The sequence below is a fragment of the Carassius gibelio genome, chromosome A23 (genome assembly GCF_023724105.1).
Source record: "Carassius gibelio isolate Cgi1373 ecotype wild population from Czech Republic chromosome A23, carGib1.2-hapl.c, whole genome shotgun sequence".
Classification (NCBI taxonomy): Eukaryota; Metazoa; Chordata; class Actinopteri; order Cypriniformes; family Cyprinidae; genus Carassius; species Carassius gibelio.
In genome coordinates this window covers 2,656,044-2,683,734 of record NC_068393.1, presented here as the reverse complement: position 1 = coordinate 2,683,734, position 27,691 = coordinate 2,656,044, and the positions used below count along the sequence as shown (strand labels likewise).

The 27,691-nt window shown below is 40.0% G+C and overlaps 1 protein-coding gene across 2 annotated transcripts in view; it reads left to right on the top strand.

The window, feature by feature from the left end:
* Nucleotides 1–214: 214 nt before the first annotated feature.
* The window catches only part of samhd1 (SAM domain and HD domain 1), a 51,784-nt gene continuing 24,307 nt past the window's right edge, over nucleotides 215–27,691 (top strand). Inside the window, exons 1-10 of one of the 2 annotated variants that reach the window (XM_052540627.1) lie at nucleotides 215–486; nucleotides 567–858; nucleotides 8,021–8,087; nucleotides 8,192–8,264; nucleotides 8,335–8,525; nucleotides 8,617–8,732; nucleotides 17,414–17,484; nucleotides 17,734–17,889; nucleotides 18,629–18,729; nucleotides 18,800–18,908. In XM_052540627.1, coding sequence (XP_052396587.1) covers nucleotides 693–858; nucleotides 8,021–8,087; nucleotides 8,192–8,264; nucleotides 8,335–8,525; nucleotides 8,617–8,732; nucleotides 17,414–17,484; nucleotides 17,734–17,889; nucleotides 18,629–18,729; nucleotides 18,800–18,908 — 1,050 coding nt within the window. In that variant the 5' untranslated portion in view covers nucleotides 215–486; nucleotides 567–692. The remainder of the gene's footprint in view (nucleotides 487–566; nucleotides 859–8,020; nucleotides 8,088–8,191; nucleotides 8,265–8,334; nucleotides 8,526–8,616; nucleotides 8,733–17,413; nucleotides 17,485–17,733; nucleotides 17,890–18,628; nucleotides 18,730–18,799; nucleotides 18,909–27,691) is intronic. The other variant, XM_052540628.1, reaches the window with a different exon arrangement.

The window sequence follows — 27,691 nt, the reverse complement described above, 5'->3', positions numbered from 1 at the left end:
ACTTGGAAAAATTACACTTCTGATGATGATGTATTATTTAAATGGTAAGTGTAATGCAGAGATGTACTCATCAATGCACGACTGTCGACTTCGGCTGGTAATCCTGTCACATTCCACTCCCCATAGCGGGCTCCCGTTTCCTCGCCTCCCGTTATCGTTTTCCTCTGGCGGAAGTGATTCACGGCGCGCGCGAGCATCAGGTGTATGCATGCTCGGTTATTAATGGCAGCGAGATGGATGCCTCCACCTAATATGTTCTGTTGTAGCCGTTAGAACTTATTCTACAGTGAGCTCTTTCTCGTGAATACATCTGGACCAGCTGACGTAGATCCACACTCATGAGTGCTTTTGGTCTTTTCAGTCAGTGATGTGCAGCAAAAAATGTGTTCTGGGGTTTCATGACCCTTTAATAAAATTAAAAATGCAAGGAAGTAATTAAGGTGCTAAATCATTTGACAAGCCTTATTAAAGAGCATACAGAACAAGGTAAAATATATAGTGCTGCTATTATAAAATATCTTAAAAGAAATAAGATTTTATGTATTTATTTGTGATTCACACTCCAGTCCAGTTGGTGGCGGTAAATGCACCGGAAGTTGGTTTGTCATCCGCCGTAAAGCATCCTCAGAAGAAGAAGCGAGCCGCCGGCTTCCATGCGAAAGTTTGCGTGAGTTCTCTTGGAAGTATAGAGTATGGAGAGAGGAGTGAAGCGGCCCCGAGGAGGAGCAGGAGACGACTTCAGGGCCCGAGGAGGAGCAGGAGACGGCTGTGAGGCGGACTTCAGGCGCTGGGACGTGGCCGAGACCGTCTCTTATCTGCGCCGAGAGGGACTCGATCAGTGGGAGCAGATCTTCAGAGGTAAGACACGAGGACACCGAGCAGTGAAACTCTGCAGATAAATCCTTGATCACGATGTGAAGTCTCGATGTCTGCACTTTCATCTCCACTCGTTCAGTGTCGCCGAAGAAAGAGCATTTTAACTAGTCAAGACTACTTTAGCTCATATCCTGCGAGTGAATGAAAGTCCTGTCTCCACACATAGTGGGCGTGGCCTGTCGTCACAGCTTTACTCATTTATTTATTTATTTAGTAATCTTCTGTCCATCAAATGTATCCGTCGAAGTAGCCTAACCGTCCAAAGTGGACACCAGTACTGCTCAGAAAGACGTGATTATGATGTCACGAGGTCTTGGGAACGCCCGTGTTTTGTGCATCGCGGGAAACAGATATAATTACACCAGCACAGTGTTCACTGTCGCAGTCTGACCGCTTCTGTTATTGAGCACTTCATGATTGTCTGATCGATGTAAAAGAGCAGCTGAGTCTAGCAGAACTCACCAGTATCACACACTCCGGACACACGTCAACTCGAGCAGCTCTAAAACCGTTTATTTATTCGTCAAACGGACACAAGTTGACTTCAAGAACAAACAATGAGGATAAGATAAGTTTGAAGTGTTCAAAAACGAGTAGCGTCAGTGTTTTGTGTCTGAAGTGTCTCTCTGTGTTCGGCGTCACGTGTCTAAACACACAGCACGCGCTGTCACTGTATGATGAACTCTGACCCTTCTCACGGCTCCAGAGAAACTCTCAGCATGGATTGAACTATCAACTACTGATGCCGATTAATCGGCAAAACTGATATATCGGTCGACCTCTAATAATAACAACATAACTTTCTGTGGGCACTGTATGCATACGCGGTTCATTGTATAGCACTTGCGATTCAATTCTGTATAATATTATTATTATTATTATTATTATTAATATAAGAAATCCTTGTGTATAAGCGAGCCTTGAGTTCATTAGCCCCAGCGCAGCTCTTCACGTCTGATGTGTGACACACTTAAACTGCAGTAAACGGTAAAACAATTGCAGTACAAATTAGTAGTTTAAGTGTCTGATAATTTGAATATGAATACTAATTTCTATCATCCAGCAGCACCGTGAACAGTGGCTCACACTGAAAGAGAAACGATCAATAGTTTCCAGGGATCCAGGCTTCATCTATTCCACGACCCACCAAAATATCTGAGAAAAAAAACACGTTTGCATTAGTTTAAGCCAAACTTAAAACAGAAATTAAGTATTTAAGAAAAACAACCATTTTATTTTAGAGTTCAACTGAAATGTCACTACTAATATTTAAGTTGACCTTGTGTGTAGTGTCCATGAAACTGAAGCAGTGAAGTGTGCAGAAGATGCGTTCATGATCCGAACGAGCACAATCCAACACTGTTTTAGAAAAGCAGAACTAGCTGAAACAGTTTGGAGATTAAAATAATCGTGGAAAAGTTTAACTAATAATCAACAGATGTGTCTCGTTTAAACAAACAAACAAAAAACTGTAAGACATTTAGTTCAGGCAGAAATGTATGTGTTCAATGGTTAAATGTTCAGCAATCTCTTCAAAAGATTTCTGAACGCTGGTAAATTTTTCTCTAAACAGAGATACGTCAAGGAAATATTGCAAACGTTTGTATATTTTGTTATGTGGAAATGTTTAAATCTTGTGGTGTAACGGTTAACCCTGTGTTTGAGTTCAGAGGACGATAGAAATGAACTGAACCGTTTTCTGCTGTGTGCATACAGTGTACTGAAGTGAGCAAGTGCTTCTCTTTTAATAGTGCGGACCGATTGAACCTTTAATGACATTGCTCTGACCTTCACTGGTATTACAGCTCGTGCGCAGGCTTAAATTAAAAAATCCCACTAAGGATATTGCAGTTGGTATTAATGTTGTGATGATTGTGAAGTTTATAATGTGTTACACCGGTGCCGAAGCCCTGGAGAAGGAGGGACGCGCCGCTGAAGATCCCTCTGCGCTGGGAAACAGTTTTACATTTGAGCTTGAAGATCCTGCAGCAGTTTTCACTCCTATAAGACTGTTTCTGTTCGCGTGATTATCTCTGTGTTCATGAATAAGTGCAGTTCAGACTCTACATTGACTGTAGCTGGGTTTCACTTTTTGAAGCCTCCTGTTTATTTGCAACATTTATATTAACACTAAGAAGAAATTCCTGATGTTAGAATGGGCTGTGTTGTCATGGTAACTGCCTGTTATTATAGTATTATTGTATGTATAATTATAAATGCACAGCAGCACAAACGGCTAAACGAGACAACTGCACAAATGACCAAAGAAACACACCTGGAGATGATTTTAAAGGGTTAGTTCACCCCCTCATGTTGTTCCACAGCCGGAAAACTTTTAAACGTGATAACCAAGTGTTTGACCTTAATGGTCTCATAATGGGGCAGAAGATCCGATAAATAATTTGGTAATATCTTGAACTGGATTCTACATTCAATGGGGAGCCAATGCAAACCAACCGAAACGGGTGATATTTCCCCTCTTAGTGGTCTTTGTTAAGAATCTGGCATTGTTTTGGACAACTAAAGGCGAGACAGACAAGATTGAGGGACCCCTAAATACATTGAGTTTTGATGAAAGCGTTTGTGTTTGTCAGATTTCTTGCGTGAGCCTGTGGTGTTAGCTACAGTAGCCAAGGTCTCTGAGTGAGTCCAGCGCTTCAGTCTTTAGCCCCATTCCGGCTAATACACGCGTAAAGTGTTGTCAAAAGACTCTTCGTACCAAAAAAACCGTGATTGCGTCCATGCAATAATTACAGCTTTCTACTGCTCCGGTACCGCCGTCGGTAAGATGCAGAGAGCCATTGACAAACTACAGGAAAATAAAATCTATATATATATTCTTCACTTCAGTATTACCGTCCACGAGTGCTATAGATCACAGATCAGCTGCGTCAGAGATGAACGGAGTAGAGCTGTAATTGGGCCTTAAAAGTTAGGCCTGACAGGACCCGAGCCCGACAGGTTTCGGCCCGAGCCCGACAAGTACATTTTGATTGACAGCTTTTTAAAAGCCCGAACCCGTTTACAGCCCGACATTATTCAAATGTGCGCACACACACAGCTCTTTTGCCTTTTGTCAAGAATGAGTCATTTATGCATGTTTTAACATAATTTACTCATAACTAACGTAGACTAGACCACTTGGAAGTTGGAATAAAGACATAAAATAAGTCCTGTGTCACATCGTAACATCTCAGCATTCTAGACATAGGCTCATTTAACCTATAAATAGACCAACGCACCAATAAAAACGAGTCTTTAAAACAATTTTTAATTAAGATAAATTTTAAATTAAGATGGGTATTTGGCAATAACGAAATTAAGATAAAGGCTCCGCCGGATTTGCTTTATTTAATAAAAGAATAGTGCCAACATTATCGTAAATACTCTGTCAACATTATGCATTTAAGACTCAATGATTTAGTTAACATTTGATTTACTTACAGAGATTAGGCTAAGTCTACATGTTTTTGTGGAGGAAAATGATTGAATCCACTGTAGATGTCTTCAGCGCGTTCCTGCGCTCACTGATGGTGCGTCATTATCATTATTCACTCATTATTCTCATTTTAAACATGGTCAAAACTTTTCCACACCTCAGACTTTGCTTTAGTTGCTGGTGCAACCAAAACGTAATCGGCAGAAGCAAGCCTCCGTTACACCTGCTCAGCATTCATTTTCGCATCTTTCTCGCAATCGAAACACATCACATGACCGCTCGTTTACCTCACAAACCGGAGCGCAAGCCCGAGCCCGGCCCGAGCCCGAGTAAGATGATAGAAATTAAGCCCGAACCCGTCGGGTCCCGTCGAGTTCGGGCAAAGATCTTCAGCTCTAGAACGGAGCGCGAGCACAATCCTGTGACAGTCTCGAGCACTAATAGAGGTGTGAATGACAGAGACACGATTCACCAACACTGTTCAAGCTCTCCATTAAAGGGGGGGTGAAATGCTATTTCATGCATACTGAGTTTTTTACACTGTTAAAGAGTTGGATTCCCATGCTAAACATGGACAAAGTTTCAAAAACTAAGTTGTACGTTTGAAGGAGTATTTCTGTTCCCAAAATACTCCTTCCGGTTTGTCACAAGTTTCGGAAAGTTTTTTTCGAGTATGGCTCTGTGTGACGTTAGATGGAGAGGAATTTCCTTATATGGGTCCTGAGGCACTTCTGCCGGAAGAGCGCGCGCTCCCGTATAGCAGAGCACTGAGAGCACAACAGACTTCACTGATCAGAGCGAGAGCGTCGCCAAATGTCACAAAAGAAGTGTGTTTTTGGTTGCCAGGGCAAGACAACCCTGCACAGATTACCAAAAGAGAAACAGCATTAAGGGACCAGTGGATGGAGTTTATTTTTACAGAGCATCAACGGAGTTGTGCAAGTGTTTGTGTTTGTTCCCTGCATTTTGAAGATGCTTGTTTTACAAACAAAGCCCAGTTTGACGACGGATTTGCGTATCGTTTATTTCTTAAGGATGATGCAATCCCAACGAAAAAGGGTCACGATCGTGTGTTGGAACCGCAGGCGGTGAGTAAAACTGCTTCAAATATCTCTGCCTCCTTGTTAGTGCATCCCCTCTCATGCCGGAGACCCGGGTTCGAGCCCCGCTCGGAGCGAGTCGTTGCTGCTGCTGCTCTCGTTCAGTTTCAGCCTCAGGATCTGATTCTGGATCATAAATAAATGGCTGAATCTGACTGTTAGCCATGGTTTGTTTTCGATGTTTTTTTCCTCACAGTAATGTCACAGCTTCCACATGCTCTCAACTCAAAAGCCTACTGGCTTCTACGTCAGTGAAGACGGTAACTAAGGGGAACTGACGTGATTGACAGGCGACTGCGTCACTGTCCAGAATGGGGAGTTTCTCATGATTTATCAACTGGACAAAATATATAACACTAGCCTGGTGGATGTTTTCCTGTACCACTGCGTGTTTAAAACATGAAGGGCACAGCCACTAATAACCCTACTGTTAATTACAGACTGGATGCATGGCCCAATAGTTTCCAGTGCTTCCACAATAAAAACAGTGAGGGAATCGCATCCAGCAAACAAGATGCAGGTTTCACATGACAAATAATATATATTTGGTCGGATAGAGAAACTGGCTCAAACAGGCTAGTTAAAGTAAATGAGACACTTCCAGAGTTAGTGACAGTAGAGCGATTATTTAGACTCTTAGTAATAAAGTGAAGTGACATACATACAGCCAAGTGTGTGACCCATTTCACCTGTAAGAATTCGAGAAAGCTCAGACACTCTGATCTTCTGAGACATACCAAGGACACACAGTGCATTCACATACAGACATCTGTCCCCACATCTCACTGAGAGAAAATGCAGAAACACCTCTCACATGCAACACTTCCTTCCCTTCACATAGCTCCCTCAGAACGGCCAATAGTAGAATATAACCGTCTACATCAATGCAAGTGATCTAACACTCATGTCTAGTATCATTGGAAATGTCTCAGTGCAACTGGTACAATGGTCTCACTCTCACAAAAGTAGATTAGAAGATAATACAGATCTGAAGAGTCAAGAGATATCTTGATTACTGTGATGGGAGTGTCCTTTCCCAGGGTCCTCCATGTAAATTACCCCTGTTCCCTTTAACCCTGGTCTGGGACCCGAGGTAATGCAAATTCCCATTGTTAGTTTCTGTCTCCATCTCAGGGATGTTTGTCTTGGTCTGAGGTATTAAAGGATTAGAATCAAGAGGATCCGGGCCTTCTGTAGCTGGGATGAGCCCATAGCATGAAGTGTGTCCATGTATTTGTCTAAGAGTCAGGTATGCATCTTTTACTCTTAGATTCATCCTTGAGAATGTGATTTCTTGCATTGATTTGATATCTATGAATTGGCTATGTATAATTGGCATAATCCTTACCTGACTGATAATAAATTGTTACATCTGATTTACTCTGACTTACTCTGAAATTATTTTCTCAAGTAGATTAAGTGAAGGCTATGTTTCCGCAAATCTGCGTCCAGGGTTAGGTGCATCCTAAAACTCAGACTAGATGGAGCATCAGGTGAGGTTTAAGATTTCTGGCTAAACCGCTTGACTTTAGTTTAGGTGTACTGCGTTGCATTAACTATGGGGGGCTAGTAAAAGTACTGGTCATAACCGCTGGTTATTGTCTCAGCTTTAAGTTGTACGTAGTTATATAACTGTTGGGGGCTAGACAGGTAGTGCTAGCAGAACCGCTGATTATCGTTGGAGCTTTAAGTTGTACGTGGGTAGCTGAGGGGGACTAAACGGATCCGTCATAACCTCTGACTACTGTTGAGACTGGAGAGTTTGTGATGGTGGGACACACGTAGAAGAACGGCCGTCGTGGGGCACCCTGAGCGACAGATTCCTAATGAACGAGTTCAACAAAGAGTTAAATGAGAATAATCAAATCTCAGAAGAATAACAATTATAATTAGAGACCAACAAACAACCAATTTGCCTTTCAACCTACATTCGAGATCATACTAAAATGGAGTCAGATTAGATAATAAATGGATTCAGATTTGAGTTTAACCTAAACTGAATAACTCTACGCGCTGAAAGACCGAACACGCAGGAAACCTTCATCCAGCACCGGATACCTTCCTTGGGACGAGTGCCTGGACCTTACAAACCCATCCAAAGGGCACACACACACACACACAATCCATAAGTGTTTGCTGGCATGAGTAATAATCTGAGAATATTTGACCAGTGGTCTAGGAGGAGTTCGAAACGGTGGGTTTTCAAAGAAAATCAAAATGGGGGAAAGTAAGTTCAGCTGATTATGGGGTAACTGGCATCAATGATCTCGTCATGATCCAAGGAATCGGGACAATAGGGAAACTACTAGTATTTTTTCATTGAATTATAGTCTGACAGCGGAGTACCTCCAGGGCAACAATACACCAACATCTGAAAACAGAAACAAAGCATTTTTTGACATCATTCAGCCCAATTATTCAGAGGTTATGAGCAAAAACAGCCGTTTCCCATATCTGTGTGCCAAAACAGCTCAGGTGCTCTCGGGTCGTGGTAGTCATAAGACCAGGAGAAGAAGTAAAATACTTTTTTAGACATGTCGGGAACACTTTTACAATGGAAATGAATGATTTATTGTTTTTTATTGATTTTCTGTCTGTTCCTCAGAACATGGCATCACCGGGCCAGGCCTGCCGTTCCTCAGCGAAGCACATTTGGAGAAGATGGGTGTTTCGTAAGTGTTTCTTCATTACAGTAGGAGTAAGAGTTCACTTTGACAGTTAGCTGTTCATTCCCAGTTTGTTTTGAGCGTAGTAACGTCTGTGTTTCCTCACTCAGCCCTTTGGGATCACGCCTGCAAGTCCTCCACTGCGTTCAGAAACTCTGGCAGATCTCCAGTGAGTCCATGAAGGTATGCAGCAGCTTCCAGAGAGTGCAGGTGTCTAATGTGCAGCCCTGAAGCTAGTTGTGTTGTGCTGCAGGTCTTCAACGACCCCATCCACGGCCACATCGAGCTGCATCCTCTGCTGGTGCGCTTCATAGACACGCCTCAGTTCCAGAGACTGCGGCACATCAAGCAGCTGGGGGGGACGTACCTGGTGTTCCCCGGGGCGTCTCACAACCGCTTCGAGCACTCCATCGGGTACGAGTGCACGCACATGCATCAGCCTCTGTGAATATAACCAGTGTTCTGGCATCAATCCTGCTCAGTATCTCCGTAAGATCTGTTTCTGATGGTGCTGCTCTGTGTTTGTGTGGTGCAGGGTGGGATATCTGGCCGGATGTCTAGTGCAGGCTCTTCATGAACGACAGCCCGAGCTCCTCATAACAAAGCAAGATGCTCTGTGTGTGCAGATCGCCGGCCTGTGTCATGACCTGGGTGAGTGACGTCTGGCTAGAGACCTGAGCGAGTCACATGTCCACAGCGCAAGTGACTCATGTTCCTCTCAGTCTGATCATACAAGGATTGATTTAACCTCTAACCCTAACACCTCTCAACTCACACATGTCAGTGATTACGAATAGATGTAATGAAACGGGACAAATTTAGTCTTGACAAACTATGTATCATTATAAAGATCTAATCCTCAAGCATCGACGACAGATCGCTGTTTTTTGTGAGGCGATTGGATGAAAGATAGGCGGAAGAGAGTATATTTGAATTTGGCGCCCCCTCGTGACGCACCTGTCAGCTGATGGAGGCGGAGCTTACAGCCATCGCCTTTTCCTTTCTTTGTTTTATTTTTCGACAGTGTTATATATGTGAGAGTGTGTTTTGTTGAATGTGAATGTATCTGCATGATTACCCTCTGTTTGAGTTAGGGATGCACCAAAATTACAATCCTTGGCTGAAACCCAAAAAGAGGAAACCAAGGCTGAAAACCAAACACCAAAATAAATTATGCCATTTATTAGTACCATGGCATTTATGTCTATGACTGTATACTAACTTTACTAAAACCAAGGCATTGTAATTTCATAAATTAATATTAAAGTTTCATGTAATAAATTACTTATAAATTAAGCAAATGTTTGTTTAGCACATTGCAACAATGCACAGTATAAAATAAAATTCAAACTAAAATGTTTAACTTGACCCCACTCATGTGCATATGAAATAATAATGTTCTCTCACAAAAACCAAGTGCATTTGAAAGTTGTCTCTGTAGGACTATTACGAGAGAGAGCATTAGTTGTCCAGTAGGAAAGAGGGGATGGGGACTTCAGACAGATGAGCATCTAGCTGTTGAGCGGTTGAGCTTGTCATCTGCCTGACATCTGACACATATTTGAGAGAGTGCATTTAAATAGGGCCAGGGGATAAACATTTTTCTCAAATTAAAAACTATATCTAGCAGAAACATGGCTACCTGTAAAGACCATGTTCTTTTAAATATTTTGTCATACAGAATCGCATTTTTGTTCATTTCATGCCCAAACACTATTTTAAACCACGAGAAGAATATGATACAAATACTCAGTAGTGGTTTAAAGTGAGTTTAAAGTAAAAGTGTACTATTAATCTTTTGAATTGTGACATTTAGTTTGATGATACCTGTTGCTCTAATCCACATGCACCATTAAAAAGCAAAGTACACGTTTGACCAGAACAATGTAAACCGATCAAACGTTAAACATGTGTATTAATGTAGGGCAAAAAATGTATATAAAGAAAATATAAAGACACATTTAAAAGTAAAAAATGTACACTAAACAAACTTTAAATGTGAAAATATATGTAGTGCAAAAAAAAAAAAAAAAAAAAAAAAAAAAAAAAATATATATATATATATATATATATATATATATATATATATAAATAAGACATTTAAACATTTAAAAGTAAAAAATGTACACTAAACAAACTTTAAATGTTGTGCACAAACGTATGTAGTAGAAAAACATTCACAGGAAAAACAAGTTAAAAAAATAACTATTTCGGTGAGGTGTGGACTAGGGAGGTTTTAGTCGGGCTGAGAGATCTGTTCTTGTCTGTTCTGTTCCTCATCGCCTGTACAAGCTTCCCCAGGACGTAGAGAGATGTTTGACTGAAAGCAGTCGTTTGAGCATCTTCCTCCCTCCTCCAGGCCGCTTCCTGCTCCCGTGCTTGCCCGGCCTCATCTAGCTCCCTCTGTGTCCGGTTCAGTTCCTGCTGTTCAATATCAGCACCTGCACCTCTCTTAAAACACCAAGATGCTCCTGATGGTGCATGCCCCCTTTCCTCTTGCCTGGACACACAGAAAGAAAAGTTATAATTGTGATTTTTTTTTCTAAAGGTTTTTGCTAAAATCAAAAAATATTTGAGTTATATTTGAGTAATTTGAGTTAAAATAAAGCTTATCACATATCATCGATTAATTTCTGAAAGAACTGTTCATTACAGTGTGAACTAATCAGAGTTACAGTATTTCTGGTGAGCAACAGGATTGTGTAAGGTCCAGGCACTCGGCCCAAGGAAGGTGCACGTAGAGTTAATCAATTTAGGTTAAACTCAGATCTGACTCCATTTTAGTATGACCTCGAATTAAGGTTGGAATGCAAATCGGTTGTACCTCTGTTTCTAATTAGTAGACCTATTCTTCTGACATTGGATTATTCTGGTTAAACTCTTTAGTTTATATTAACTCATTCATTCGGGTGCTCATGTCTCACAAGGATTCAGCGTAATCTACTAGAGTCGATAATTACAGAGTAAAACAGAATAAAATCAAATCTAACAATTTATTTACAGTCAGGTAGATATGTATTTTGCCAATTACATATCCAATTGAAACACATCAAATCATATCAGTACAAAAGATCAAATTCTCAAAGATGAATCTACAAGTAATATATGCATCCCTGACCTTAGACACACACCACACTACAGTCTTTCTGGCTACAGAATCGCCCTGATCCTATTGCTGCAATCCTTTAATACCTCAGACCGAGACCAACATCCCCCGAGATGGAGACAGAAACTAACAATTGGAATTTGCATATGCAACCTTTTGAAATGCCATTGCGACCCAAATTTTTATGGGGTCGTAAATGTATCACTGATTATTTTTGTACCTACTTATGTGTAATGCTATGTTTTAATATGAGCATTTATTAAAATAGAAATGTGTATTTTAAGAATACGTTTTATAACGTGCTCCGAGCATTCAACACATCAGGTTGGCTTTAAGAAAAAGAGCGAAAAGTGAAAGAGCTCAATTCAGCAGCGCGGTGTTCTGGTGTTCAGGGAGCAAGCAGAGACACGTCTCAAAGTCTTCTTGCTTTTGTACCGACAACAAATACATACAAAATATGTCGAAATACCGGTCTTGGAAAGTGTGTTTGAAAAGTCTGTGGTTATGTCTTCAGTGAAAGTAAAGAGTTGGAAAGAAACCGGATGTGTATCTTTATAATGGATGCGTTTGTCTCTTAAAGGGACCGCGCCTAATTTACTAGCTCTGCTGTCAGTGTCTTTAATGTATGAAAATGAAAGTAAATCACTCACTGCTCTTGACTGAATTACCTTGTAGTACAAGAATTTATCCAAAGTCAATCCAAAAATAAGATAGAATTGTTTTACTAGTGGGTGCAGGCCACTAGTTCATTTATGTAAGTGAGTATGGCAAAATAGTGATCTGTGAAATATTATACCCACTAATTCTTCATACTGTAGGCTACCAGTGAAATTGATTAAAAAAATAATAATAATTAGGGACCTGACCATGTTTTGCTTAAGTGTTTGTTTCTTTAATTGTTAATGCAACCTTTTCACACCACAGACTGAACCAAATTAAGCATTGCTTGCTTATTAACTGTTCAACAAAGTATTGATAGTTGTGTAAATATTGTCATACTGACAGATGTCTGAAGTTTTGGTTGATTCAATTAAATATCTTTTTATCAAAGTTATCCGAAATTATCAAGATGAATTAATGAGTTATTGTCATATTTTATTACCAGTTTCTAAACTACAGCAAATAAACTGTGATTATGTGAGAAATGTTGAAGGTGTCTGAATACATTTTGGTTTGATTGTGTATTTTATCTTACAGTGCAGACTATGCAGTGCTATTTTAAATTAACAAAAACAAACTTAAAAAAATGTAATCATTGTGTAAATAGCACAAATAAATAAATAGAATGAACATACAGTACAAATTAAACCATTTTAAACAGGGTCCACAGTACCCCCTGCACCGGGGCCCCTCTAACCCCAGCTACAAGACAGAGCAATGCACTGTGTGTACTGTAAGAAACAGAACAAGGCATGGGGTTTAAAAGATGGCAAGTAAAACAAAAAGCACATCTGTATGCAATACAGTTTCATTATTGTTCATTATTATCAAGAGCAACTTACTATAAATAATTTGGCCGACCAAATCATGTTATGCGTCAGTAACTGAAAAAGTTATTTGCATAATTGCCACTAGTGGAAAAAGTTAGTGTAGTTCCCTAATAAAGGGAGGAAAGGACACTCCCATCACAGTAATCAAGATATCTCTTGACTCTTCAGATCTGTATTATCTTCTAATCTACTTTTGTAAGATTGAGACCATTGTACCAGTTGCACTGAGACATTTCCAATGATACTAAACATGAGTGTTAGATCACTTGCATTGACATTTTCATGTAATCATTTTGAGCAGACTGAGTAGAAGGAAGAATGGGTGAAGGGATTTATAATGAAACAAATGGCCAGAAGGGGAGGAGGTCTCCTGCTCCTCCACTCTGTGGGGTGTCTCCAAGATGCCCGTGTATGTTTGTATTGTCTGTTTCTCAGGAGATCAAAGTATCTCAGGTTCTTTCATCCTTACAATTTCATGATACATCACGGCTTTCAAAACGACATAAGAAAAGGATTAGGTAAGCTTAGTCTAAATAGATGATCTGTAACCTTAAGTGTTTGTCATATATCATACCTGGTAGCACACCTGCTGGAGGCTGCTATCACCAGTTGGGACATCACTGCATGGAGAAAGTGCTAACGAGTCAATCGTAGACTGTGCATCTGAAACAAAAAGTTTGTACAATGTTGGTTAATGCACAAATTACAGCAACAATAACAAATCCAGAACATTTAAATAATAATGGAATAGGCATACAAGTAAAAAAACAAAATAAAGCTTTACAGTATAGATGGTCAATAAAGTGAAGCTTTCAAACTTAATATATTGTACACAACTTTACATACCATCCTCGATTGTGTTGTCCAACAACGAGGTGTCCGAGTCCAGGGCACCCTCTCTCCCACTGCTCGCAGGTCGACTTCCGTAGATAGCCTCCATTTGGTCGAGCCACTTCCACGTTCTTCTGTTTGCACCACTCCGGCCGTTGTGATCCTTTATTGCTCGGTAGTCACTTTTTAGTTTTTATAATTTGTCCCTACACTGTTTGTAGGTCCTGTGGTAGCTGTGTGTGGCTAAGAGCTGTGCTACTTCTTGAACACTTTTTCATTCCGTGTCGCCCCATCCAGCTTTTTTAAATATTTTACATTATATTTGACTCCCCGTGGGGACCCGAGGTAGAATAGGTCCCTAGCACCCCCTTGCTGTTCGTAAAAGGCTACAAATGGGGCAACTTGTTAGCCGTGAGTTGCGACTCGTGTCTGTGGAGGAAGAAGTCCTGGCATTTGAGGAATGTGATTAGCTGTGGCTTTTACAGGACCAACACAATGCTTTGGTTCCAACTTCATATAGACGAGCAGTTGGAGGGACCCGATCCAATCAAGCGGCTAGTCATGACGTGCCCTGGGTAGATATTGGCAATTAAACCAACTATATGTTTTTCTTCCCTGAAGGCGGTGGCAAAGGGTTAATCAAGCAATTTGAACATCAGTTCTTTTTGCAAGAGTATATCATCCTTGTATTCCTGATGCGTATCTGCAGGAGTTGGGCTCCGAGGTGGGTGGGGAGCAAAGATGATGAAACAAGATAAAAAAAGAATATGGCTAACAAACAATCCTCAAAAAGGCGAATATTGGAACAAAATTTGGATGATGACAAACACTGGATGTGAATTGCTAAAAAAAAAAAAAAGATCACTGGCAGAGGTTTATCCTTTTAGAATCTCTTTCAACGGAGAAAGTACTTACAAAGTTATCCCCATTTGCTATCCAAAAGGGAATCTCAGGAATTGCAGGAACTGTTAAGGATGTTAGAAAGTTGAGATCAGGTCAGATTTTGGTCAAATGCTCAAAAAAAGCCCATGCTGATAATTTGTTTATTGTTCCAATAAAAGCCACCTTCCATCCATATCTCAACAGCAGTAGAGGAATAATTAGAGAACTTCAGGATATGGATGAATCTGAAACAACCACAGAATTAACACAAGAAGGTGTTACAAGTGTAAAGAGAATTTCAATCAGAAAAAGAGATCAAATAATAAAGACTGGCACATATATCTTGACTTTCAACAAATCCCAACCACCAGAAGGGATCCGTTTAGGATATCTGAGAGTCCCCGTTGTTATTTTTATCCCAAATCCTCTAAGATGCTTCAACTGTCAGAGATTTGGTCATAGTTCTGCTAGCTGCAATAACAAGTCTATTTGTCATAATTATCAAAATGCAGGAATTGCACAGGTGATCATCCATCATCAAAGATCTGTCCTTCATGGATAAAAGAAAAAGAAATTCAAAAAGTGAAATGTCTTAAAAGAGTGAACTATGCAGATGCTTGGAAAGAGGTTGAAAAGCTTCCTATTTTTCAGTTTGAGAAATCCTTTGCTGCAGTGGTTTTACCGACCAAGCAAGAGGCTGAGTGCCAAACTGATCTGACCTGGTTAACAAGAGAAAAACCACAATTAATCAGTAAAACCTCATCTTCAATCAAAAAGAAAACACAAAGCACCCAAACTTCTAGTCAAACACAAACTGAAACAATTGAAGACCAAAGTGTATGGCGTCGATTCAGTGCCATTATTATCCAAGCGTGTGTGTGTGCGTGCATCATTACAGTCTGTAAAATATGTGTATCTCTTATTACAAGACTGCAATCACTAGCAATCAGAAGAATTCCAGTTAATCAAGTATCTACAAAAGATCTACTCTATAAACAATGCATTAAATTACATTAAAGACAAAAACAAATTAAACAAGCAAATGAAATGATTACTCGCATCTGGTCCACTGATGAAGTTATGGGTCAAGTGAATTATTAATCATTTTCTAACAGGCGTCGAATACTGACTTTAGGAAAAGGGGAATAACCAATGACATTTGAGATAACTAAAACAGCAAGCCCCGCCCCACGACTGACAAAAATAACATTGTTCGCGCGAGCAGAGGTGAGATGATCGAGCGCGAGGATATCAGGGGGCAAGGAACTCGACCGGAAGTTGAAGTCGGGTGGGTGCTGCCATCTTGTAGCAGAACTTCCCTTGCGTTAGTATTCCCATTGACAGCGAATAACTTTACATCTGAGGCGTTTAAAGACTCCGTTTGTCCATTATTTATTTCTAAAGATACACGACAATGTATAAAGTGCTCCATTACCTTCTATGTTACATTATGGCCCCGTATAAACAGTTTTTGTAAAAAATAGGCTAACGATTGCGTCATAACCACTCGGCTCTCTGTCGCATTACCGTACAGACAGGAGGAGAAGCTCACAGGTAATTAACTTAATATGGCGTACTGGCGTTACATTTTAAAATACTATACAAAATAATTAATCAGAATACTTACTCCTGCTCACTCACGACAAAGAACTCCCCGCTCAAGCTCGCCGTCTCTGCAAGATTAACGATGGCAGTTTGCACGCACAGCTACTAAAAGATTTACATCTGTCAGACAGGTTGCTGACGTCGTCAAGCTTAGTTTGAGTCTGCGCGTCAGAAACGGAAGTGCTAAAAAACGCTAAAACTGGGCTTCACTTGTCTCAATTGAGTTCCAATGGGGTCGCTGTGTCCATTTCTTTTACTGTCTATGGAGGATATGGGGAATGACCATGCGCGCGCGAGAGTTTGAAATGAGCTCGCGAGCTCCCGTTTCTTCGCATCCGATTCAGTTTTCCTCTCGCTTAAACCATTTAGCGCGCGCGCCAGCATCAGCTGTGCGCTCGGTTATTATTGGCATTGATTTGCCGTCATAAAAGTGTAATAGTGGAGATTCCCATGACCTCAAAAGGAAAGAAGTCACAGCACAGCACAAGAGCTCAACAACAAAAGTTTAGCCAGGAGAATAGATTACAGAAAGCTGACTCCCTTAAAGATGTAAACATGGCGGAACCCACAATTTCCCGCAGTCGGAGCTCCTCTCCTAAAAGTAGGAGTAAAGGCCAAGTACTGGTTTTACCAACATAATTAATACTATTAATACATAATTCAGTGGGACTGTTGTGGAGCAAAGGCAAATTTTGAAGAACTTCCACGACTAGTTATGATTCTCAGCCTTTTTGCTTTTTGCCTCCAAGAAACTCATTTGTCACCAGACAGTCCTTTGTCTTTGAAAAAGTTTGTTAGCTTTAATGCATATGGTCCAAACATACATCGACCTTCTGGTGGCTCAACTATATTAATTCAATTTTAAATCAAGACATGATCAAGTTGTCTTTACTAGGTGTAGACTGGGCCATTCAAGACTTACCCATGGGTTTTATTAATAGGCGAAGTTCCTCCTTTATGTCTTTCATGTAAAGTTCCTTTGACTATCAAGCATATTTTGTTGAATTGTAATTTTTATGATGCTGCTAGAAAACGCTTTTATTCAGAAACATGCTTGCATGGAATATTTGAAAATGTACCACCTAAATGTATTTTAGATTTTCTATCTTATGTTAAGTTGAAATGTTTTATATAATGTAAATCTTATGGATGATACTGAACCTTTTTGCCATGTAAATAGCCATGAAGCTAACATGGCGTAAAAAACGTAATAAACAAACAAACATTATATTTGACAGCCCTGCCTCATACTGCTTTGTAATTTGAGCACAAACCAGGAATGAGGCCAGTGACTGGACATTTTTCAGGATTCATATGGGTGAATTGGGTTTCACGACCGCTAAACGAAGAGCAAGTGTTAATGGCTTTATTGGGTTTGCATCTTCATTCTTTAAAATAGCGTTTTGTCTTTTGTTCAGGTCATGGCCCCTTTTCTCATATGTTTGATGGCATGTTCATCCCTAAAGTTCGACCTGGTGAGAAATGGAAGGTAGGTGTGTTAAAATCACCCCCAGCGTAAAACAATGCATGTGATTCTCTAGCCTCAGCTTGTGTTGGTCTGTGCACCGTTAGTAATCCTCAAGGGTCTCATAGCTGACCCTGGGGTGTGGCGTTCTCTTGCACCTGAGGTAAGTGATGGGGTTGACACACAGATGACAAACACAGCACATCTGTCCTGTAGCTCTGTGGTCTTCTTCTGTTGGCCTGTAGATCTGATCAGCACGTTTGGTTTCTACAGCACGAGATGGCCTCGGTTCAGATGTTTGACCACCTGGTGAGGGTCAACGGTCTGGAGGAGGTCATGGTACACCACGGGTTGACTCTTCCCAACGACCTGATATTCATTAAGGAGCAGATCGCCGGACCACTGGAAAACTCGGTCTTAAACCGCTCGGTACGTACACCTGCTGCCTCTTGTAAAATACATCTATGACAAGCCATCGCTTGATATCGCACACTCGTTTCTGTACAGCTTTGATATTGCCGTTCAAGTCAAGTCACCTTTATATAGCGCTTTAAACAAAATACATTGCGTCAAAGCAACTGAACAACATTCATTAGGAAAACAGTGTCTCAATAATGCAGAATGACAGTTAAAGGCAGTTCATCATTGAATTCAGTTATGTCATCTCTGTTCAGTTTAAATACTGTCTGTGCATTTATTTACAATCAAAACTAAATCAAATACTTACGTGAATATAACTTTCATCCCACTCTTTCCAAACCATTTTATAAAGTGTTATTGTTGGAAATAAGGTGACAAAGACCTGATACCAATGGTTCAGTTGTGTCATTTACTCAGTTTCCTTGTTCTGGGGGGCACTGTATTTGTCCATACTGGAAAGCTTACAAGTAGCAGGATAGTAAACCTTACACTGGTTTAATCCAAGACTGCTGAAGCCATGTAGACACTTGATATGAAGAACAGACTGAAATCAAAGTCAAAATCCAGCCTCACTGCTAGTTTTATTCACTATATTTGATTTGGGCTCTCTTCCCCCATCGTGGCTTCAGAAACCACTGCAGCTGTGTGGATTACATCTAGTGTTTCCTGAAAGGTTTGCAAGCTGTGTGTTAATGACTCCTCTGCTCTAGTAAAGGTAACATGCAGCATTATTCTTCTGACCCTGCAGTGGCCATATAAGGGCCGGCCGATGGAGAAATCCTTCCTGTACGAGATCGTAGCTAACAAAAGAAACGGCATTGACGTGGATAAGTGGGATTATTTTGCCCGGTAAGATGATTTGCACCAAGCTATTAATGATGCTTTGTGTGTTGCTAACTGAAAGTGTTCTTTTGGACAGCGATTGCTACCATCTCGGCATTCAGAACAACTTCGACTATCAGCGCTTCCTCAGATTTGCACGAGTGTGTGAAGTGAGAGGAAAGAAGCACATCTGCACCAGAGACAAGGTACATTGTGCAGTTATACCGACTGTACATTCATTGATTTCGTTTATTGTACAGTGCTCGACTGATTTCAGTGCTCGTTCTTTTTTAACTTGATTTATTACTGTTTAAACGAACAGTCCAGGGATGGAAATTAACTTTTTGTCCACTGGCCACTGTGGCTGCTGGATTTCAAAATCTACCAGCCACTCAATGTTTTTACTAGCCACTTTCTTGTTTTTAACCGACAATGTGTAACTGCATGTAAAAAATTAATACTGCAAGATCTACAATACTTAAGCAGTTTATTTAATCTCAAGTCTCAATGAAATACTGACATATTCTCTTTCAGTGATGCTCAGATGCTGCCTATCTAGGCAGCTTACTAGGTTTTGAAATGGGTCTCATCACGCCAGAGCTGTCAAACGTGTGTAGCGATACAATGTAGTTTCTACAAACAAAAATGAACAGCGTAACAACTCACTAGCCACAGAGCTAACTTCTGAAAAAGTACTTGAAGACTGGAAATAAAATGCATCCCCCGGACAGCAGTTATTACACACACGGTTTGTTAGTTTTCATATGCCGTTAAAAACAATAAGATAAACACAACCTGTCCAAAATCTAAAATGTAGCAGAATGCTGGAGGAGAATGAACTTACTGGGGTTTGACAGAGATGTGACAGTATGCGGATCTTGTATATCATGAGTGCGTGCTATAAAACATACTGTAAATCAGTGGTCCCCAACCCCCGGGCCGCGGACCGGTACCAGTCTGTGCGTCATTTGGCTGAATAACTTAAATTAAAGCAGCGTTGCCAACTTCTTTCAATGGAAAGTAGCTAAACCCTGCCTGAAAAGTCCCTAGGTGTCGCTAGATGACGTCATACGGCCATAGATAATTAGCATCTTCATAACGTAAGTGTGTCACATTGTCTTGCCTCCCTGTGTTCACGTACTGCATTTTAATGCAGCCAAATTCTCAATAAAACTTTTTATTACTATATTTTAATGTTTTTGTTGTCAAACAACAGAATGAATATTATAATGACTAAAACGCAGTCCATTAAGACTACATAACCAGCTCTCAAATATTTAAATCTGCACTAAAATCATACTCACGAAATTGACTAATGAAATAAAATACTCATTTACATTTACATTTATTAATTTAGCAGACGCTTTTATCCAAAGCAACTTACAAATGAAGACAGTGGAAGCAATCAAAAACAACAAAAAGAGCAATGATATATAAGTGCTATAACAAGTCTCAGAATAAAAAAAGAATAGAGCAAACTAGTGTTAGAGGTCTTTACACACACACACACACACACACATACAATTGCATAAAATGACTCAAAACGCATATGCGTTTTGAGTCATTTTCTCCTGATAACCCCGAAAAGAACTTAAAATTACACTCTCAGTTTTAATCGTACAGATAAGAGCAATGCATCAATCGAATCTGTAAAGGGTCTACTTTTTTTTTGGATACAGACATAATAACAAAAAACCTTTGTGCACTTATAAAATAAAGATAACAAACAAAGTGCGCTGTCTGCAGTCTTTGTCTCCGCTGATCGTCATGTACAAACATTTCATTAAAATGAACTGTAACTCCGTGAATACTCAACGAAGAGACATGAGAGAGATATCTATAGAAAGCCTGGAATGTCTACTTTTAAACTAAACAAGTGCTGCCGAAATTACTTTATTCTGAGTTAGAGTAATCCATATGAAAACAACGCAATGTCTGTTTTTCATATCTCCGCTCATTATATCTAATGTGACCACGCCCCCGCGCTGAACGCGCTATTCAGATTCAAACTGAAGCGCGCGGCTTGAATACACACACACAGAAGAAAAAGCATTGAGACTGTTCTTAAAGTTTTTATTTTATTTTACTGTTTGCTTCGCGATGAGAGGACTAAGACATAATTCACCCCAGAAAGATGTGATGTGGTTGAGGATTTGAGAAATGGATTTCCTCAGAAAAAAGAATGAAGCACTTTATTCAACAGAGATCATAAACATGAGTAAGTCTCTTTTTATTTATTTGTACTAGTTTTCACATAACGTGTAAACATTTTACTAGTTAGACTTTTTCCAAATACTTTTTCCAAACTATAACTATATATAACAAGTGAAACATTATGAAGTTTCAATAACAGTATGCAATACTATACCATTCAAAAGCTTGATGTAAATAATATAAATGTGTCAAATAGAGATAACTCTAACAAATGTAAAAAACAATGCAGTTCTTTCGATTTATTCCCCCTAAAAAAACCTGAAAAATATTCTCAGCTCTTTTCAACATTAATAATAATAATAATGATGATGATAATAATAAATGGGATTAATTTGGTAGAAAATAAGATTGTTGAAAGGATTTCTGAAGGATTGTGTGACTGAAGGATGCCAAACAATTGGTTTGAAAGTCAGCTTTGATTGTCCCTAATAAACTGTTTAACTGCTCCCCCAAGTGGATATTAAATTATGTTGTGGGATAATTAAATATATTCTTAATAAACTACAAACATAAAATTATATACTTTTATTTTGTTCTCACATTCTTTCTTGTAAGTCCTTCCTCTCAGTGGCACAGCTGAATGAGAGGCTCATTATGCAGCTCATTATGCAGGCCTTTGTCTTCTCAGGTGTAAATCACAATGATATCCATGGTAGTTGACGCCTACTCACATATGACTTTTACCAACAAAAAGTGTCTTAGAAAATTTAAATCAATATATTGTTTTCTGTGAATGAGTAAACAAGATGATTTTCACATAATTTAGAAAGAAAAATTCTAGACTACAAGCTCCAGTTCTCAACTTTTTCGACAACCAATTTTATGAATGTGTTTTATTGCCTTATTCAAGTGACTTAACATTTTTAGTTTTTCACTAACCATGCATAACATTTTTTTTCTCAAAAATACAATCATGTACATACATGCATTTCACATATTATTATAGCCCAGTTTGTGCTGATTACAGTGATATTAGACTTTACCCATTTAGATATTTATAAGAAACTGAAAAAAGCACAAATGTCAGGGCATGACAAAACTTCTCCAGGCCCCAAAAATACCCTTAGACTCCAGAGGGTTAATGAAAGGAAAATATAATACAAAAAGATTAGAAAGGTAGTTAGATTTTTTTTTCAAGAATAGAATTAGAATAGTGAGTGTTAAAGTTAGAGGGTCAAATAAAGATGGAAGAGATGTGTTTTAAGCCAATTCTTGAAGATGGCTAAGGACTCAGCTGCTCGGATTGAGTTGGGGATAGGGCTGCACGATATTGGGAAAAAATGACATTGCGATATTTTATTTTTCTGCGATATCTATTGCGATATGAAATATAATCAAAAAAGTTTTTCAAACAGAAATGGGGTGAGCACACTTACATTCTCATTTTAAATGATTTAAACATCGATACCATCGTGTCAATTGATTAATATGCGCAAGGGAGAGAGAGCAAGACAGCGCTTGTGTTGTTTGAAGACGGTGAGCGTGCGGCCGGGGCTCTCTCTCTCTCTTTCTCTCGCGCTCGCTCTCTCTCTCGCTCTCTCTCGCGCTCGTACAGTTAATGAATAACGGATCAACTACGACAGCCTACATCACACATCCTGCGATGTGACTATTGTGGATTTGTACATCGCGATATCGATGCTGAAACGACACATCGTGCAGCCCTAGTCGGGGAGGTCATTGCACCAGGAGGGAAGATTTAATTTAAAAGTCTGTAAAAGCTTCTTTGGGATGGCACAATCAAGCGACGTTCACTTGCAGAACGCAAGTTTCTAGAGGCACATAAGTCTGAAGTAACAAATTTAGGTAAATGGGTGCAGAGTCAGTGGTAGTTTTGTAGGTAAACATCAATGCCTTGAATTTTATGCGAGCAGCTATTGGAAGCCAGTGCAAATTGATAAACAGATGTGTGACGTGTTTCTTTTTGGCTCATTAAAAATTAATCTTGCTGTCGCGTTCTGAATTAGTTGTAAAGGTTTGATGGAATTGGCTGGAAGACCTGTCAAGAGGGCATTGCAATAGTCCAGCCTGGACAGAACAAGAGCTTGAACAAGGAGTTGTGCAGCATGTTCCCAAAGAAAGGGCTTGATCTTCTTGATGTTGAATAAAGCAAATCTGCAGGATCGGACAGTTTTAGCAATGTGGTCTGAGAAAGTCAGCTGATCATCAATCATAACTCCAAGGCTTCTAGCTGTTTTTGAAGGAGACATTGAACAGTCCAGGCAACCATAGTGGCGTCTTTCTCTACCACGAACTCCGTCTTGGGGATAGTAGGTGAAAAGATAAAACAGTACTTAAGTGCACTGTTGTTGAGGACACATCTGCCTGGAACCATACAAACTGTAGCTTGTAATAAACTTAGTGACACCACTAACAAATGTACCCATCTCATTTACATAAACATTCCCTAACATCATATATACAACCAAAGTGCTAACAGGAGTACTTACATTTGACTTAAAGAACCTCAGGTTCCTCAAACCAGGGCCAAAAATACAAGAAAGCATTGTTGAGAAAGTTTCGCCATATGGTTAACACATCCTTCCTACCTCATACTTGTTCTCTTATCCTTTTTATGTTACCAGGCATCTCACATGCTAGAGTGCCCCTAGTGACATGATTAAATATTACATGTATAGAAAGCTAATGGGACCAATGTAACTGTAAAAATGTTACAAGCATAGCGGTGGAATTAAAAGCCATGTTTCTGAATGACAGAACCTAATGATGCCATGTAGACAGACAAGAGAAGTGGTCCAAGAACTGACCCCTGAGGCACCCCAGTAGTTAGATGTTGTGACTTGGACACTTCACCTCTTCAAGATACTTTAAAGGACCTATCTGATAGGTAAGACTCAGACCATTGAAGTGTGGTTACTGAGATGCCTTTTCCCAGTAGGGTTGATAGGAGGATCTGGTGGTTAACTGTGAGCTTCAACAACTGAGAGCAAGGCCGTCTCAGTTGAATGTCCACTTCTGAAGCCAGATTGGTTGCTGTCAAGGAGGTTGTTGTGTGTGAGAAATGTAGAGACTTGGTTGAACACAGCTCGTTCATGTGTTTTATTCTGTAGTTCTCTAAAAGAGATGGGTTGAGGGTGGGTTTCTTAAGGAGTAGAATTATACGAGCCTGTCTAAATGATGAGGGGAAAACACAAGTGTGGAGGGATGTGAGTGAGTGCATGTACAACTTCAGGAGAAATGGCATGAAGGAGATGAGATGGAATTGGATCAAGCGGGCAAGTAGTAGGGTGATTTAAAAATGATGAGTTTTGAGAGGACAAAGAAGTGAGGGTACTCAGGGTACTTAAAAGATAAAATTGAATGTCCAGTTTCCTCCATCTCCTCTGGCACAGCAGCAGATATTTTGATGGGTGGAAATGTATAGAGCCCATCCCAGTCCTGTGACAGTGCCTCTCTGCAGGCCCCCGGTAGAGCCGCCCACACCTCCTCCATTATTCGTCTCATGAGTCGAAGAGATCTCAACCCCGTAACACTCTGCAAAGACTGCCGTTTTCCAGTCATCACCACTTGACATACCCAGCCATCACAAAACCGCTTTCCACAGATTTAGAGGACAAAATCCTTGTTCTTATTAATGGGTTGTGGAACAGCGGTTCTCCCCTTATCCAGTCCTCGGGTTGTAAAATACCTCTATGTATAATAAATGTCTTTTTCCAAGCTGTTATCATTGACTTATAAAAATGTGTCAACTTTCAAATCCACTTCATCACTTTTCAGTAAAAAAAAGCTGTTTATCATACAATAATCCAGATGTTTTCCGCAGAAGAGCACAAGCAACATTAATCCACCCACCATTCTCCTCGTACAATAGTCTCTGGACTGATTGCAATCTAAAAGCACTTATGCTGCTTCGTACATCTATTAGGCCTTGCCCTCCTTCAATCACTGGTAGATAAAGTGCCTGCCGAGGAATCCACTTTTGACCAGACCACAAAAAGTCCACCAGTTTCCTCTGAATCTCCTTAATAAGGTCATCTGGTGGCTCAAGCACATTCAGTTTGTGCCATATACAGGCCGTCAGGATGTTTGTAATTAGGACTCTGCCTCTATAAGATAGTTCGGGCAATAGCCAGTTCCACTTAGACAACTTTCCAAGCAGAACCTCCCAGTTCTTTTCTATATATTTATCAGTGCCCAGATACACCCCCAAAACTTTAAAACCTTCCTTTCCCCATTTCAGTCCTTCATGAAGTTGAGGTGGTCCCGTACCATCCCAAGACCCCACAGCAAACCCATCACACTTTGCCCAGTTTACCTTGGCTGAAGAAGACTTTTCATAAAGGTTTAAATTTTAAAAAGTATCTGAATATCATTTTGACCAGAAATAAAAATATTTACATCATCTGCATAAGCAGACACAGAATACCTTAGCCCTGAATTATCTCCTGGTATCATTAAACCTTGCAACTCCTTTCTTAGCTTACACGGTAAGGGTTCTATGGCTAAACTATAAAGTTGTCCTGATAGAGGACATCTCTGCCTAATTCCTCTTTTAACAGGGATTGGACAACTCAGGCCACCTCCTATCTTAAGCATAACTGAAGCATCTTCATAAAGTATTTTTATCCAAGAAATAATATTCTCCCCAAATCCAAAGGTTTTTAAAACGGTAAAAAGGTGTTCATGACCTACCCAGTCAAAAGCTTTCTCTTGGTCAATAGATAAATAACCCACATCAGGATTGTTTCTAATAGATAAATCAATCACATCTCTCATAAGAAACATATTGTCCATTATTGTCCACCCAGGAATACAGTAATTTTGTTCACTTATCACTACAACATGCAAAATATTTTTTTGCTAACATTTAGACAAAATGTTATAATCGAGACACATTAAAGACACTGGTCGCCAATTCTTCAACAAGCCTAGGTCTCCACTTTTTGGCAGAAGTGATAACAGCCCTTTGACAGCTGTTTGGTAGATAACCTCTTTTAAAACATTCACAAAATACATTATACAAATCTTCTCCTAAAACACCCCAAAAGGCTTTATAAAATTCTGCTGGCAAACCCTCAATTCCTGGTGACTTTCCTGTAGAGAGCTGTTTGACCGCCTTCGAAAGTTCATCAAAAGAAGTCTTAAGGTCCAATGAGTTTTTTTCCTCAGGCCTTAATTTAGGAAGATCTCTTAACCCTCAAAGACCGATATAGCCACGGCTAAAAATAACTGTTGGTTTTTAATGTTTAATAAGTTTTGAACCGCTAATCCAATCTGATTGCTTTAGTTGAATGCCAAGTTTCGGAGATATCCTATTTATCTCATTTGGATATTCAGAGGCGGCGTAGTGCACTTGATTACGTCATCACATTTTGACAACATTGATTCGTCATAAGAAACCAAAGCTTTCGTTCCTCTCAGCCAAACAGAAATGATTGTTGACCCGTAGTCCCACCCCTGAGCCCAGATTGGTTCAAACTGTACCATATTCAACCAATAAGTAGTCATTTGAACTACTACTAAACATATTGCTTTTGAAATATGAACGAACACAAAGTGAAAGTAAAGTCTGTCGCGAGGGCATGGATACAAACACTAACTAACACATTTGCATGAGAAAACTCTGCTTGTGCGGCAGAACCGGAGTCTCTCAGAGACTAAATAATGTTTGCCAAGAAAGTCGCTTGATTTGTCGCTAGTCCCTTTTTTGGAAAAAGTCGCTAAGCTGGTCTGAAAAGTTGCTAAGTTTAGTGACAAAGTCTGCATTAAAGCTGCAGTCGGTAACTTTTGGCTCTCGCGTCTGGTGGACAAACATTGTAGCTTGAACTACATCTGTTTACATCTATGGCGAGTCACATGGGTACTGTGCTACTCTGCAGCGTTGACGACCCCAACCAGAATAAAATAGTCTGAATATAAACAGTAATTATAGGTGTACTGTAGTGATTCAGAATAAGACCAAAAAAACGGTTTGGGAAATGGATTCATGATGTAGCTAGCTCGCTCATTATATATTATTCATGTTATGTTGTTGACGCAATGTTACGAGGACACTACTAATAAAGTTGCATACGAATACACAGTGAATTCATGTTTATGATTATATGTACAATATACCACAGTTTTTATGCCAGTCGTATCATTTTATTTTGTTGTATTTATCCGTCACACTTTAAAGTCCTGTCTGTGAAATTGTCTGACATTAAACCGGTCCTTGGTGCTGAAAAGGTTGAGGACCGCTGCTGTAAATAACCAACAAATATATCACTCCACCAGCAGCACTAACTTCAGCTGCAAACACTGTACTGGGAATAACCCCGCTGTTTCGAGCCCAGTTTACACCGCCAGAGCTGCTTCGGATGATATTACTCTTTATTGGGTGTTGTACACACCCAGAAGAATCATCTGTTTCCTGTGGTCTTGTCCTGGTGGTCCTCTGAGACAAGGTCTTTACAGGGGATCTGTATCTGGGGCTCTAGTTGTCCTGGTCTCCGCTGTCTTTCAGGGCAGTAGAGGTCCTTTCTAGGTGCTGATCCACCATCTGGTCTGGATACGTACTGGATCCGGGTGACTGCAGTGACCCTCTGATCTGGATACAGACTGGATCTGGTGACTACTGGACCTCAGAATAAGAGAGAAACAGACTAATATTAGCGTAGATGCCGTTCAGCTCCAGTAGACCTACGTGATATGGTTTAAAATCTGCTCAGGGAGAGTTGAGGTGTTCTTTCGGGCATTTGGTTAAGGTGAGTTTACAGCAGAGGACGCATGTCGTCTTATCTGCCGGCTTACAGCAGTGCTACTGGACTAAAGG